Raw genomic sequence first — 14,021 nt, 5'->3', positions numbered from 1 at the left:
TACCGGCATGGCATAGCCACAGCCTCTACTCCACCCCCTCTGCTCCAGATTTGAATATGGAAAATATTCTTCTGTGCAAAGCACAAAAGTTTATTGAGACAGCAGTTACAGGAAAAGAAGTTCGGTTGGTGTTTTGACTCTACATGAGGTAGACATGGCCACTGCATGCCATAAAGCTACAAAGAGCACAGTTTCCCTATAAATGCACTCTAATATTCATTCTTATGTACTGATAACAGCGAATGTTTCAGGCAACCATTGCAGAACCCAAGCTTTTTTTCTTTGCACTTTCAACATGTCTGCAGGGGAGATAAAGCAAAATCTAAGCCTGAGAAATTGCTCAATTTTTGTTTGGAGATTGAGGAATAACTGCACAGTCATTCCCCCAGCTATAGCTCGCAGTTCCCTTCCACTCAATGCAATACCTGAGAGGGGGAGAGGGAGCACCATATCGGTGAATAACTTCACAGTGTACCTTGCTTTGTCTTTTTGAACATAGCCATTCTGTGCCTTCTGGCCATCCACCTCAGTGTAATGTCATCCGGAGTCAAGACACCCTAATGGGAGTTTAGGGGGGATTACTATCAAGCTCACTTCCAGATGCCCTCCACTAATCCCTCCAATACCATACAGGCACTTCCAGGCACAGCAAAATTACAAAGACAGACCAGGAACCTAATTCCCAACCCCATCTCCTGACCAGGAACATGATTCCCAATCCCACTCCACCCTCAACCTCCAAGGCACAATGGCAAAGCCACACCACATACACTGCACAGACAAAAATCCCAATTCACACACTACTGACTATCTCCCAGGTTCCCTCATGACTGTGAAGAATCCCAGGGAGGTAAAACCAGAAATGCATGTTTAAAAAAGTACTATCACACCTCCCTAGAATATGAACAATAAGTGCTTATCTTTTTTAAAAAAATATCTCCACAACTATGGTAACAACACCGGCCAGATCTTCAAGGATAGGGGCCTTATCAATGCCTGAGCAGCTGGAAAACCTAAGGAGGAGAAAACAGAAAACTTGTGATTAAATGTTTGTGGACATCATTACAGAACCGCTCAAAAAAACAGCAAAATGCAGAGAGGTAGAGGAAATGTGTGAGGGCAGAGAAGAATCTGATAAGGAACTTTCCAGAGAGATCATTGCTGAGTGACCAGTGGCAGCATGACAGTTTCTAGAGAAAGCCTTGTCCTGGCCAAAGACAGTACGGAAAAAGACAGGAAGACACAGAGGCAATTCCTGGAGGCAAGACAAAGCACAAATGCCCTGTTGCAGCACATATTCCTATTAGGGCAGCAGGCAATACAATACTGTAAACCAACACCAAGCCATGTTATAAAGCTCCTAGATCAGGGGTGGACAAACTACGCCCTGGGGGCCGCATCCGGCCCTTCAGATGTTTTAATCCAGCCCTCAAGCTCCTGCCGGATAGTGGGGTCTGGGGCTTGCCCTGCTCTGCATGAGCCGTGGCTCCGCACGAGCCGTGGCTCCGCACGGCTCCCAGAAGCAGCGGCATGTCCCTCCTCTGGCTCCTACACATAGGGGCAGCCAGGGGGCCCCACACGCTTCCCCCGCCCCAAGTGCTGCCCTCACAACTCCCATTGGCTGGGAACTGAGGCCAATGGGAGCTGTGGGGGTGGCACCTGCGGACAGGGCAGCGCGCAGAGCCACCTGGCCGTGCCTCCACATAGGAGCCGAAGGGGGAACATGCCGCTGCTTCCAGGAGCTGCTTGAAGTAAGCGCTGCCCAGAGCCTGCACTCCGACCCCCTCCCACGCCCCGACCCCCTGCCCCAGCCTGATCCCTCTCCCGCCATCGGAACCTATCAGTCCCAGCCCAGCGCACCCTCCTGCACCCCCAATGCCTCATACCCAGCCCCACCCCAGAGCCTGCACCCCCAGCTGGAGGCCTTACCCCCCCACCCTAAACTCCTCATTTCTGGCCCCACCCCAGAGCCCACACCTCTGGCTGGAGCCCTCACCCACTCCCGCACCCAACCCCCCAATTTTGTGAGCATTCATGGCCCGCGATATAATTTCCATACCGAGATGTGGCCCTCGGCCAAAAAGTTTGCCCACCCCTGCTCTAGACAATACAGGCTACCGGGAATAACAAACTCCATCCTTCTGTACCTCTACAGCACTGCTCCCAGAGGCCATTCCCCTCTTAGACCCCAGCTTAGGGCACCAAGAACAGTGGTACCTGGGACCCCAGCTTTTTTGAGCCCTCTATCACTGATGGTAGTTTTGAGCCTCAGCACTCCAGGCCAGAAGAGGCAGAGCCAAGACATGTACTCGCTTGTGACTTTGTGCCCTGCACTGCACTGTTGCACTTTACTGTTTTGTTTCGCTGCCAGTTTAATGAAAGGGTCCTTTGAGTTAGATCACAGATTGGTTTTTAATATATTGTTTCATAATTATAAGCGTTTTTTCATTTAAGCTGAAGGTTCATTTCTGTTTGTTACATGATATATTGTTTAATAATAAATAAACTTTAAAATTTCATTCATACAGAGTCAACAATTCATTTTGCATAGAAAATAATTAAGTGTGCACTAATTCATAAGGTTTTGCAAACACAGACAAAAATACAAGATACAATTAAGGATTGCCACAAAGTTGCACTTCTACTGCCAAAAAGCAACACTGAACCGCACAAAAATCTTCCACTCCAGGCATTAACTGCTGGAGGTACAGCCGCACCATTTCAGGCCTGACATTCAAAATCAGAGCAATGGGCACCCCTGACAACTTTCCGCTGCCTATTTCCATTTTGTATTGGACGCCTTGCTGCTTGTTCAAACCAATGAGCAAGTCTCTATACCTCAGCCTCCCACTTATCGCTAAGGCTTTCTCCCTTCCTCTCACAAATATTGTGAAAATATAACATGCTGGGTTAATCTTTAGGGGTTTTTGTTTTCTTTTGTTTTTTGCTACTTGCAACCTATTTCACTAAAAATGCCACCTTCCTGCAACTACTGAGGCAACAGTTAAACAGCTCCTTCCTTCTGTCCAAGCAGCTTGGGAATGGCTCATTAACCAGGAAAGCAGAAAATAAGCCAGGGTATCCAGGATAACCAGAACAACGTCCATACAATTAATATCCATAATGCTTCCAGGTGCAAACACGCCTTTCTCCATTAATTTAAACAGAGCTGAATTCTGCAAGATCCTAGTATCATGGACCCTTCCAGATCGCCTAGCATCTATGTCTGTAAACATGCCACAGTGGTCAACCAGACCTTGGATCACCGTGAATAAATATACTTCCTGTTAACGAATTCTGAACCCGGACAGCAGGAGGGCAGGGTGGGCGACAAATGTTAGGTACATGGGTTCCATCAACTGCCCTAATATGATTTGGAAATCCCATTGGTGCAAAGCCATCAATAACATCCTGAGTATTGCCAAGCTTTATAACCGAGTGCAACAGTACCTATTCCATGGCATCATACACCTGCAGGACAAGGGCCTCCAACATCTCTCCCCAACCCAAGTTGGTTTGCTACAGACCCCTTACATTCATGGGGTGACCAGCTTCCAGATGGCAATGGCAACGTACTTGTGCATGGATATTGGGCACCCGGTGTTGGCAGGCTGACACTTCGGGGTTAGTTCAGCACATATCTCCAGAAAGGTTGCCTTCCCCAGCCTGAAATTCTCTTGTCACTACTGGCCATCTCAGGTCTACAGAAAAATCCTTTCCCACCAGGATGAGCCCACAAACAGCGTTGCACCCTGTGAAGCTGCTCCAGGAACTGGTCATCTACTATCAGTTGCCTGGTATCTTCCGCTTCTTCCTCAAACACCTCTGAGTTCAACTGCCACTGAAGTTTTGGTGCTTTTTACTCTTGTGACACAGGAAAGCCAACAGAGTTCTGCAAAAGTGAACTAGATTCTGTTCCTTTTTGAGCATTAACCACAGTATTGTTACTAAATCCCAATTAGTTATATTTTGACACATCTACTGAAGACAATGGATTTTGCAATGGTGTTGCTGTAGGCTTACTTTTACCAACAGAATATTTATTACAGGTGATGACATAGAAGAAAGAAGGAATCCAATTCGATTTTCAGGTCTTGGGTTGAAAATATATATTCTTACCTGACAACTAAGCACACCAGACATGAAAAAAATCAGAACATTAAACAAAGAACCCCATAATGCTATTTTTACAGAGTCATATTTCAAAGCAGAACTGTGCTTTAAGGGAAATCAGTTTTGTGGTAAAACTGAAATACTGAAAAAAGTTTAGGGATATCAGTGTGTGCCCAACAATGGTAAAGCTAATTTAAAAAGTGAGGATAGTAGTACTAGTTAGTTTTATTCAAACTATACTGGTAACATACTTCAGTCCTGACTTGTACCTTTCTCAGTGTGACTATATCCCATTTTGGCCGGGACAGTCCCTTTTTTAAGCCCTGTCCCAGCCATCCTGGCTCTTTTGGCAAAAGTGAGCATTTGTCCCATTTGCCCATTTTTCTCAAAAAACTGTAATGCACATCCCTAGTGGGGTTCAGAGGAACATGTGGGGTGGAAGGGAGCAGCAACACCAACCCTCTGGGATGCGTGGGGGGGGAAACAGGGCTCCTATAAGCAGCAATGTCAGTCACACAGCAGGGAGGCAGAACCTGGGAGAACAGCAACAGCCAGCCACAGTGAGGGGAGGGAGAGGCGGGAAGAGGGGCAGGCAGGGCTCAGGCGAGCAGCTTGAGCCAGACCCATGTGGTGTCCTGTTTTCCCTTTGGGAAATATGGTCACCCTAACTATACTTGCTTGTCTAAAAGCTATGTCTACCCTACAGACACCACAGTGTCATAGCTACAGCTCTGCAGCTGTAGCGCTATAGTGTAACACTTGCTACAGTGACAGAAGGGTTTTTTCCATTACTGTAGTTAATCCATGTCTCCAAGAGGCAGTAGCTAAATCGGCTTAAGAATTCTTCTAATGAACTAGCAGTATCTACACTGGGGCTTAGGTCAGCTTAACTATGTCTCTCAAGGGTGTGAATTTTCTCACCCCTGACCAACATAGATAAGTTGACCTAAATTTTAGAGGTAGACCATGCCTACAATTTGTCCTTTACAGAGCACAGAATACCATTCATATTGAATACTATGTCTAACTGTGTGATGTTCTTGTGATGTGAAATGTGAAATTGTGGAACTACTAACTATGGTTTGTAATCTGTCCTTTAAATCGGCTTCTGTACCCAATGACTGGAAGGTAGCTAATGTAACACCAATATTTAAAAAGGGCTCTAGAGTTGATCCCGGCAATTACAGACTGGTAAGTCTAACGTCAGTACTAGGCAAATTAGTTGAAACAATCGTAAAGAATAAAATTGTCAGACACGTAGAAGAACATAAATTGTTGGGCAAAAGTCAACATGGTTTCTGTAAAGGGAAATCATGTCTTACTAATCCATTAGAGTTCTTTGAAGGGGTCAACAAACATGTGGACAAGGGGGATCCAGTGGACATAGTGTACTTAGATTTCCAGAAAGCCCTTGACAAGGTCCCTCATCAAAGGCTCTTATGTAAATTAAGTTGTCATGGGATAAGAGGGAAGATCCTTTCATGGATTGAGAACTGGCTAAAAGACAGGGAACAAAGCATAGGAATAAATGGTAAATTTTCAGATTGGAGAGGGGTAACTAGTGGTGTTCCCCAGGGGTCAGTCCTAGGACCAATCCTATTCAACTTATTCATAAATGATCTGGAGAAAGGAGTAAAATGTGAGGTTGCATAGTTTGCAGATGATACCAAACTGTTAAAGATAGTTAAGACCAAAGCAGACTGTGAAGAACTTCAAAAAGATCTCACAAAACTAAATGATTGGGCAACAAAATGGCAAATGAAATTTAATGTGGATAAAATGTAAAGTAATACACATTGGGAAAAATAACCCCAACTATACATACAATATGATGGGGGCTAATTTAGCTACAACTAATCAGGAAAAAGATCTTGGCATCATCGTGGATAGTTCTCTGAAGACGTCCACGCAGTGACCGTTAAAAAAGCAAACAGGATGTTAGGAATCATTAAAAAGGGGATAGAGAATAAGACGGAAAATATCTTATTGCCCTTATATAAATCCATGGTATGCCCACCTCTTGAGTACAGATGCGGTCTCCTCATCTCAAAAAAGATATACTGGCATTAGAAAAGGTTCAGAGAAGGGCAACTAAAATTATTAGGGGTTTGGAACGGGTCCCATATGAGGAGAGATTAAAGAGGCTAGGACTTTTCAGCTTGGAAATGAGGAGACTAAGGGGGGATATGATAGTGAGTGAGGTGGAGAAAGTGAATAAGGAAAAGTTATTTATTTGTTCCCATAATATAAGAACTAGGGGCCACCAAATGAAATAAATGGGCAGCAGGTTTAAAATAAATAAAAGGAAGTTCTTCACACAGCACACAGTCAACTTGTGGAACTCCTTGCCTGAGGAGGTTGTGAAGGCTAGGACTATAACAGGGTTTAAAAGAGAACTGGATAAATTCATGGAGGTTAAGTCCATTAATGGCTATTAGCCAGGATGGGTAAGGAATGATGTCCCTAGCTTCTGTTTGTCAGAGGGTGGTGATGGACGGCACGAGAGAGATCACTTGATCATTACCTGTTAGGTTCACTCCCTCTGGGGCACTTGGCATTGGCCACTGTCGGTAGACAGGATACTGGGCTGGATGGACCTTCGGTCTGACCCATTACGGCCATTCTTATGTTGTTATGATGTGAGTAAATCTGAGTTCAATTTTCAGCTCTGTCTCAGACTTAGTTGAGTGACCTTGGCAAATCACTTAATCTTGCTGTGGCTAATTTCCATATCTGTATAATGGGGGAAAGACTTCTTTTCTCCCACACTTTTCCTCTTCTACTTGGGCTAACACTCGGACACTTAACTTGACTCTCATGAGTAGTCTAATTGAAGTCCATGGAACTACTCATGTGCTTAAAGGTAACAACCTACGGAGCCCTGGATTGTAAACTCTTCAATGCAGGAACTGTATCTCACAAGGTATGTGTACAGCACTTAGAACAATAGGGCCTCAATCTTGATTGTGGCCTCTAGGCACAACTGTAATGCAATAAATAATCTTGTTATTAAATTGCTCCTTAGAAATAATCAAAGCAATAATATTTTACATGTTCACAGCAGGCTTCTCCTGAGGATTCCAAACTGCTATACAAACTAACTAATTTAAGAGACAACACCCTTGTGAGATAGATAAGGGATATATACAGAGCACTTCACCCACCAATGAAATGGCACATCACATGGGATGGAACCCTGCATAGTTTTAACACCATACCACAACACTAGTAAACAGTCAGAGATAAGCAAAGAAGAGCACAGTATCTTACTGAAACTGAAAGGGGAATTTAAGTAGAAAAAATAAAATTACCTGAGTTAAAATCTGACCAGGTCAATTGGGTTAACATCCTCACCCAAAGAGTGCCACGAGAAAGTCAATAACCCCAGGTGGTAGAGACTATTGTTTTACCCAAAAGTTCACACCTCTGATAGCAAACTTCCCCTAAACGCTATGCTGGAACAATGATTCAGTAGTGACTCAAAGGGAGAAATGTCACTTACTGAATCACCAACATGACTTCCTTACCACCTGCATGTTTCTTGGAGCTCCCCGACTCAAGTATTAACCCAGCATAGCCCTGCTTGGTTTGTGACATCTGAAAAGATCACAGCGCAGTTTGTACAGTTGCAGGCTGTCTCAAATAAAAACTAAATAAAAACACATATAAAAAGCTCAAATAAAAACACACTGAATATTCTAAAAACACAACAGAAAAGTTATGTATAACTGTTCTCTTTACAGCCCTAAATGTTTATTTTTTATAAGTGTATATTTTAGCCACAATATTACATGACCTACATTAACTTTGACAAGGGAAAGAGTTGAGGAGGGATGACTCATAGACCACCGAACATTTGCTACAGATAGGTGTATTGAGCCCATTATAATGGGGCTTATTTTTTTAATATGAATTATGCAAAATCACCTAAAATGTGGCTTTATCAGACATTCTGCTATGTCTTACTTTCCCCTTATGGCGAATACTATAGAATTTAATAGAAAATAACTACCTTTTTTATAGACTTTTTAAACTAGTCTATTTAATAATGACATATCTGCTATGGAATTCTACAGAATGGATAAAAATATACATAAAAGATATAGATTTTTGAGTAATTTCTATAGAATGCTATTATTTTTAATGAACCCTGTAATGTTTTTCCATAAGGGTATTAGTACAAGAAATTAATATTCTATTATATAAAGCATGTAGAATTGGACACCCTTACTTTGTGCCATTTATGAGAATTGTGTGCTTATTTCCTCCCAAAATACAATGAAAATGCATATCCCATAGCTTTTACAGAAACAAACAATCTGAACATGTAATTTTCAAAAATAAATGAGATCCATTACACCTCTACCTCGATATAATGCGACTCGATATAACATGAATTCGGATGAAACGCAGTAAAGCAGTGCTCTGGGGGGGGTGGAGCTGTGCACTCTGGTGGATCAAAGCAAGTTCAATATAACGCAGTTTCACTTATAATGCAGTAAAGATTTTTTGGCTCCTGAGGACAGCATTATATTGAGGTAGAGGTGTATTTATATGTTGGCACTTACAACCATCCTTTTAATCTTCACTAGTACAAGGTGGTGCATTGCCTTTTTTAACTCCTGTTTTTATTTTCTCATATGGAATAGGTTTGTGAATTTTAAAATTACAAAACAAAAGATTGTATTTCAAGGTGATTTTGGAAGGACTGCAACCAATGGCAATGGAACCAGGGAAGGGTCTGGGGGCCACTTTTAAAAGTGGGAGAGTTGGGAGAGGGCAGGGGATGACATTGCCCCCCTGAACTGCAAGCCTCGGGCAGGCATGGAGCAGCGCTCCCAGGGGCTGCAGTGGGGGAGCTGATAACGGTGATCAGCTCCCCCACCATGAAGCGCATCCCCTGCCAGCACTGCAAGGGGGCAATGCCATCCCTTGTCCCCAAACTACACCCATTTTAAAAAGTGGGGGGCATAGCCTCCCCTCCCCCCAGTTCCAGCACCGGTGCGCCACCCCTCCTCTCCTCCCCCCCTACAAATGTTTCGGCACACGTGACTGCAATAGCATTCATATCAAGAAAGCTTGCAGTAAAGGAACCAGGTAATTATTATTTTCCCCACAGTAACAAGAGCTTTGCTAACCCAAACAATGCTATCTTTACCTCTAATGCTGCCATGTAGCAGATGTGGTTCCAGGCCTACATATTGCATTACCTGACCTTTCTGCAAATTTAATTGTGTCCCCAGTACATACTTTTTTTGCAAATTTAAGCCTTGTCTACATCAGAAAGTTTTACCAGTGCTCTCAGTAGGCATCCCAGTGTTCTCTGCTCCACCGTCTGGTGCACTACCTTGTGGGAAATGTTTGCAGTTTATTGTGGGGCTGCTGCCATGTATAGTGGGATATCATCCCTCCTCCCAGGGAACTTTTCATTCTATCATCTAGTCTTTTTTGTGCCATTTTTCCATTTTGCACCCAAAATATATGGATGTGATACAGATCAGCAGAGCTCTCTTAACCATTTTAAAGATAGGGGAAATTACTGTTGTGTATTTGCGGAACCACAGCTAGCACACAACACATTAATACAATTTCTTTGTTCCATATGTGATCAGCCACCATTTTGAGAGAGAGATGTTTTGGGGGCCTCAGAGAAAATAAACAAAATGGCCTGTATTAGAGGAGCAATCTTACCAAATTGCACATACCCAAGCCCCCTTCCTCAGTGACTGAGTCTTTGGGGATGACTGGTTCTCTAAGAGTTTCTGGCTGTTGGACTGGCCCAAACATAGTCCATGTCCCTGTTTTTGGTGCTCTCTTCTTTGGTCCTCAGTTGTGGGGCTTCCTACACTGCAGCACACAAGGTGTCCAGTGTTTCTCTCAGGGGAGAATCTCAACTCAGTATGGCTAATATAGGGGCAGGTCTTGGGGAGAATACCAGACTTGAGGTTGTGCTCCTTTGTCTTCTGGTAAGCCTCCACAGCTCCCCCCAACTTTGCCCAGCATTGGCCCTTGTCTGTCCTGCACCCCAGGTTCTCCATGGCCCTTACAATGTCTGCATATCTTTATTCTTGTGGGAATGCTGCAGCTGTGTCTTCAAAATGTTCCTCCCCACAATCTATGGCCTCACTCCTGGACTAGAAAGCAGCATGAGGGCAAGCAGTAGCCATACTTGTACAGGAGTACTTGTAGAGGGGCAGGGAAAGAGGTAATTCCAAAACACAGTGGGAATTTTAACTGGGAGGTGGGCTTCTGACCACTGTGATCCCTGGGAAATAGCATTCAAAAATTTGACCAGAGTGGTCACCACTGTAGGGACAGCTGCACTACAAACTTGCTGCTGGAGGGCTGCATTTACCTCTATAGCGTTACTTCTGCATCTGCATGGGCATGGTGCCAGTCAAACTATACCAGTAGAGGGCTTGTTTCATTCATTTAATTTTGCTGGCAAAAGTTGAGGGGGTTGACAGCAGACTCAAACAGAACATGAACGCAGGCAAGGCGGTCATAAGGAAATTTTGGCCGGTAAAACTTTCTAATGTAGACAGGCCTTATGCTCCAAACCTACAAATATGTATACATGAAAAATCGCAATGAATTCAAAGACACTGATGATGTGCTTAAAGTTAGTTACTCACATACAAAGAAGAACAGGAGTACTTGTGGCACCTTAGAGACTAACAAATTTATTAGAGCATAAGCTTTCGTGGACTACAGCCCACTTCTTCGGATGCATATATGTGGGCTGTAGTCCACGAAAGCTTATGCTCTAATAAATTTGTTAGTCTCTAAGGTGCCACAAGTACTCCTGTTCTTCTTTTTGCGGATACAGACTAACACGGCTGTTACTCTGAAACTTGTCACATACAAAGGTATTTGCTGGATTGAGGTCTGATGCTGTATGTGCAAGGGTGCTAAATTTGTTAAAAAGATACATTTTTCATAAGGGCTGTCAAAATCTTTCAAGACTCCTCATTTACAGTACACTTTGCACAGTATTTTTTTCTTCAAGTAAAACTTATAAAAATAGGGATATTTATATGTGCTTACCTGAAAATGTCCTTTCTTCAACTAATGAAATCCAGAGATCTTAACAGACTTTCAACCTGCTTGCAGTTCTGTGCCTAAAATGGAGGGGGTTTGGGATTTTGGTTTTATTTTATTTTTTTTAAGATGTACATCTTCATGGAGACATACCCAGGTTCAGAACCGTGCTTGGTTTTGATCATATAGTTTTTGCACTTCCTTATGAATCAGATACAGTAGGTATATCTGAGGAACGGCCAAAGAATTTCCATAGAACGCCAGAGTCTCCCCAGATGATTGTAACTTTAGTTTGCCCTACGGGGCTAATCAAACCTTTGTTCTCCTTATCTAGGCAATAAGGCTTCATCTAGATTAGAATTTGGAAGGGGTTTGTTATTACCTGTTATTCTAGACAAGGCTTTAGGACTGTCTTAATCATTATTTTAATTGACCGACAATTAACTCAGGTTGTTTGCACTGTTGTTGTATCAATGTTGGTCCCAGGATATTAGAGTGACCGGAGGAAGAGCTCTGTGTGGCTAGAAAGCCTGTCTCTCTCACCAACAGAAGTTGGTCCAACAAAAGATGTTATCTCACCCACCTTCGCTCGCTAATTAACTCAGGGTAATTGACATATTTGTAAAAACTAAATCTGGATACTCCTCAAACATTTATTCCAGGCTACAAATATTTGAGGAGTGTCCAGACGAGCCTTTATAAAATGTTAACAACCTTGAGATAACAGGCAGTCAATTAACTCAAGATACATTTATAGTGTAGTCAAAGCCTTAGAGGTAAGTTCTGGGAGGGGGCCGCTGATACGTGCTTGGGTTCTCTATGGGAATTTTTGCCCAGGATGGAAAGTCCCCTAGGGAACCCTCAAGGTTCATTTAGGGTACGTCTACACTGGAAACTTCAAAGCGCTGCTGCAGGAACGCTCTTGCGACAGCGCTTTGAAGTGCGAGTGTGGTCACACGCAAGTGCTGGGAGAGAGCTCTCCCAACGCCCCTGGTAATCCACCTCCACGAGGGGATTAGCTCCGAGCGCTCAGAGTCTGTCTACACTAATGCTTTAAAGCGCTCAGACTTGCTGCGCTCGGGGGGGGGGGGGGGGAGTGATTTTTCACACCCCTGAGCCAGCAAGTTAGAGTTCTATAAAATGTAAGTGTAGACAAGCCCGTAACTAAGGGCTGGTATTCAAGTACAGTGCTACATGGCACAGCTACACTGATGCAGCACTAGCGCTTTAGTGAAGATGCTACTGCACCAACAGGAAAGCTTCTCCCATCGGCATAGTTAATTCACCTCCCCGAGAAGCAGTAGCTATCTTGGCGGCAGAAGCCCTCCCATTGACGTAGTGCTATACACATGCAGGGTTAGGATGGTATAACGAGGTCGCTCAGGCGTCTGGATTTTTCACATTCCTGAGTGACGCAGCTATAGCAATATAGGTCTGTAGTGTAGACCTGGCCTAACACTTTTGCATGCATGCTTCTGCCCATAGCAACACCTACTGATTCCACTAGCTAATCAGTTACATCACAAACTCCTGCCACAAAAAGGACAATGAGATTTTAAACAGAACACATTAAGGGCTAAGAAAACTGCAGATTCAGTACATGAAAAAGGGGAAACTGTTTTATGAGTCATGAGAAACTAGAACAAATAGTCTTATTCTTATTAATTATGTAGCAAAGGCAAGTACTGAACTTCAGAAGATGGACAGATAAGTCAAACATTGTTGACAAATGTGATTGAAAGCAGTCTGTCTGCACCATTATTCAGTTACAGGAACAAAGCTTTTTACTGAACTCAGATTATAACATACTACTAACAGTCATGACTTTGAGCTATTAAAATTGTCACAAAATGTCATCACAACAAAAATGTAATTCTACAATTTAACATAACAGTTCTTTACATTTTAGCTACTAGTACTTCCATCTGAATGGCAAGAGAAGTGGGGGGAAAGAAAGAAAAATTGGGTGGATTAAGGCCAAGGCCTTCCATCAGTTTGCACCAAGAAATCCCACTCAAGTCAATAGGTTGTGTGTGTAAAGAAAGATGACAATCTACAACCTCTAGTGCCAAGGATTACACATGGAGGCAAGCTATAAATCTCTAAGGCACCTCCTTTTTAATGTTTAGATAAAAATATTATGATGAGAATTTAACACAAAAAATAAAAGGGGTGCTCCTGGAATAAAGACTATTTGGGGTTTACATTTGATCCAAAACAGGATTGTGCTTGGCAACACTTTTTGCCCATGCAGACTGAATAAAGCTGCAATAATAAAATACTATGATGGCTAGTGGCCTTGAAAATAATAGTAAGAAAACCTATTAAATGTCTGACAAATCTTTGCATGGTTGGTTGAAACTTTAATCTTCAAAGGACTGCAGTCATAACATTCATACTATGCGCTAGGTGCCATGCTTTTCTTAGGAGTTTATGCCCAATTGCTTATTTCCTACCCTTAATTCCATCTTTTCTCTCTCTGTTCCATTTCTTTTTCCCCAGTCTAGCTGCCTTTTTTAAAACACAAATCCACAATTTTTAATCTCTATTTGTAATACACCATTTTAAAACAAACTACTTATGAGAGCTTGAAAATCCTGCAAGGTTAAGAGCACTGTGGCCCTGATCCTGCAAAGCACTGAAGCATGTGTTTAACTATAAGCATGCGAGTAGTTCCACTGAAGCTCTGCTGGAACAAAGCACGTTGCATGATCAAACTCTGAATTTGTACTAGAGCAGAAGCCAACATGGGCCTACTGTTTACTTTTACTATTTTATTAATTTATCATCCTTATCACACATGGATGCCAATTCTCACTCCCGGTTTGGCCCCTATACACCACTGGAGCAGTATATGGGATCACCCA

At 42.9% G+C, this 14,021-nt stretch overlaps 1 protein-coding gene across 5 annotated transcripts in view; it reads right to left on the bottom strand.

Moving 5' to 3' along the window:
* Positions 1 to 14,021, bottom strand: part of PDE10A (phosphodiesterase 10A) — a 534,797-nt gene that overhangs the window by 207,055 nt on the left and 313,721 nt on the right. Inside the window, exon 1 of one of the 5 annotated variants that reach the window (XM_054023696.1) lies at positions 476 to 731. The exons of the other annotated variants lie outside the window; for them this stretch is intronic. Coding sequence (XP_053879671.1) covers positions 476 to 521 — 46 coding nt within the window. The 5' untranslated portion in view covers positions 522 to 731. Of the gene's footprint in view, positions 1 to 475; positions 732 to 14,021 lie in introns of those variants that run through there. 5 annotated transcript variants of the gene reach the window in all.

The sequence above is a fragment of the Malaclemys terrapin genome, chromosome 3 (assembly GCF_027887155.1).
Source record: "Malaclemys terrapin pileata isolate rMalTer1 chromosome 3, rMalTer1.hap1, whole genome shotgun sequence".
Classification (NCBI taxonomy): domain Eukaryota; kingdom Metazoa; phylum Chordata; order Testudines; family Emydidae; genus Malaclemys; species Malaclemys terrapin.
Note: the sequence above shows the minus strand (reverse complement) of the source record. Positions and strands in the feature narration are given on the sequence as shown.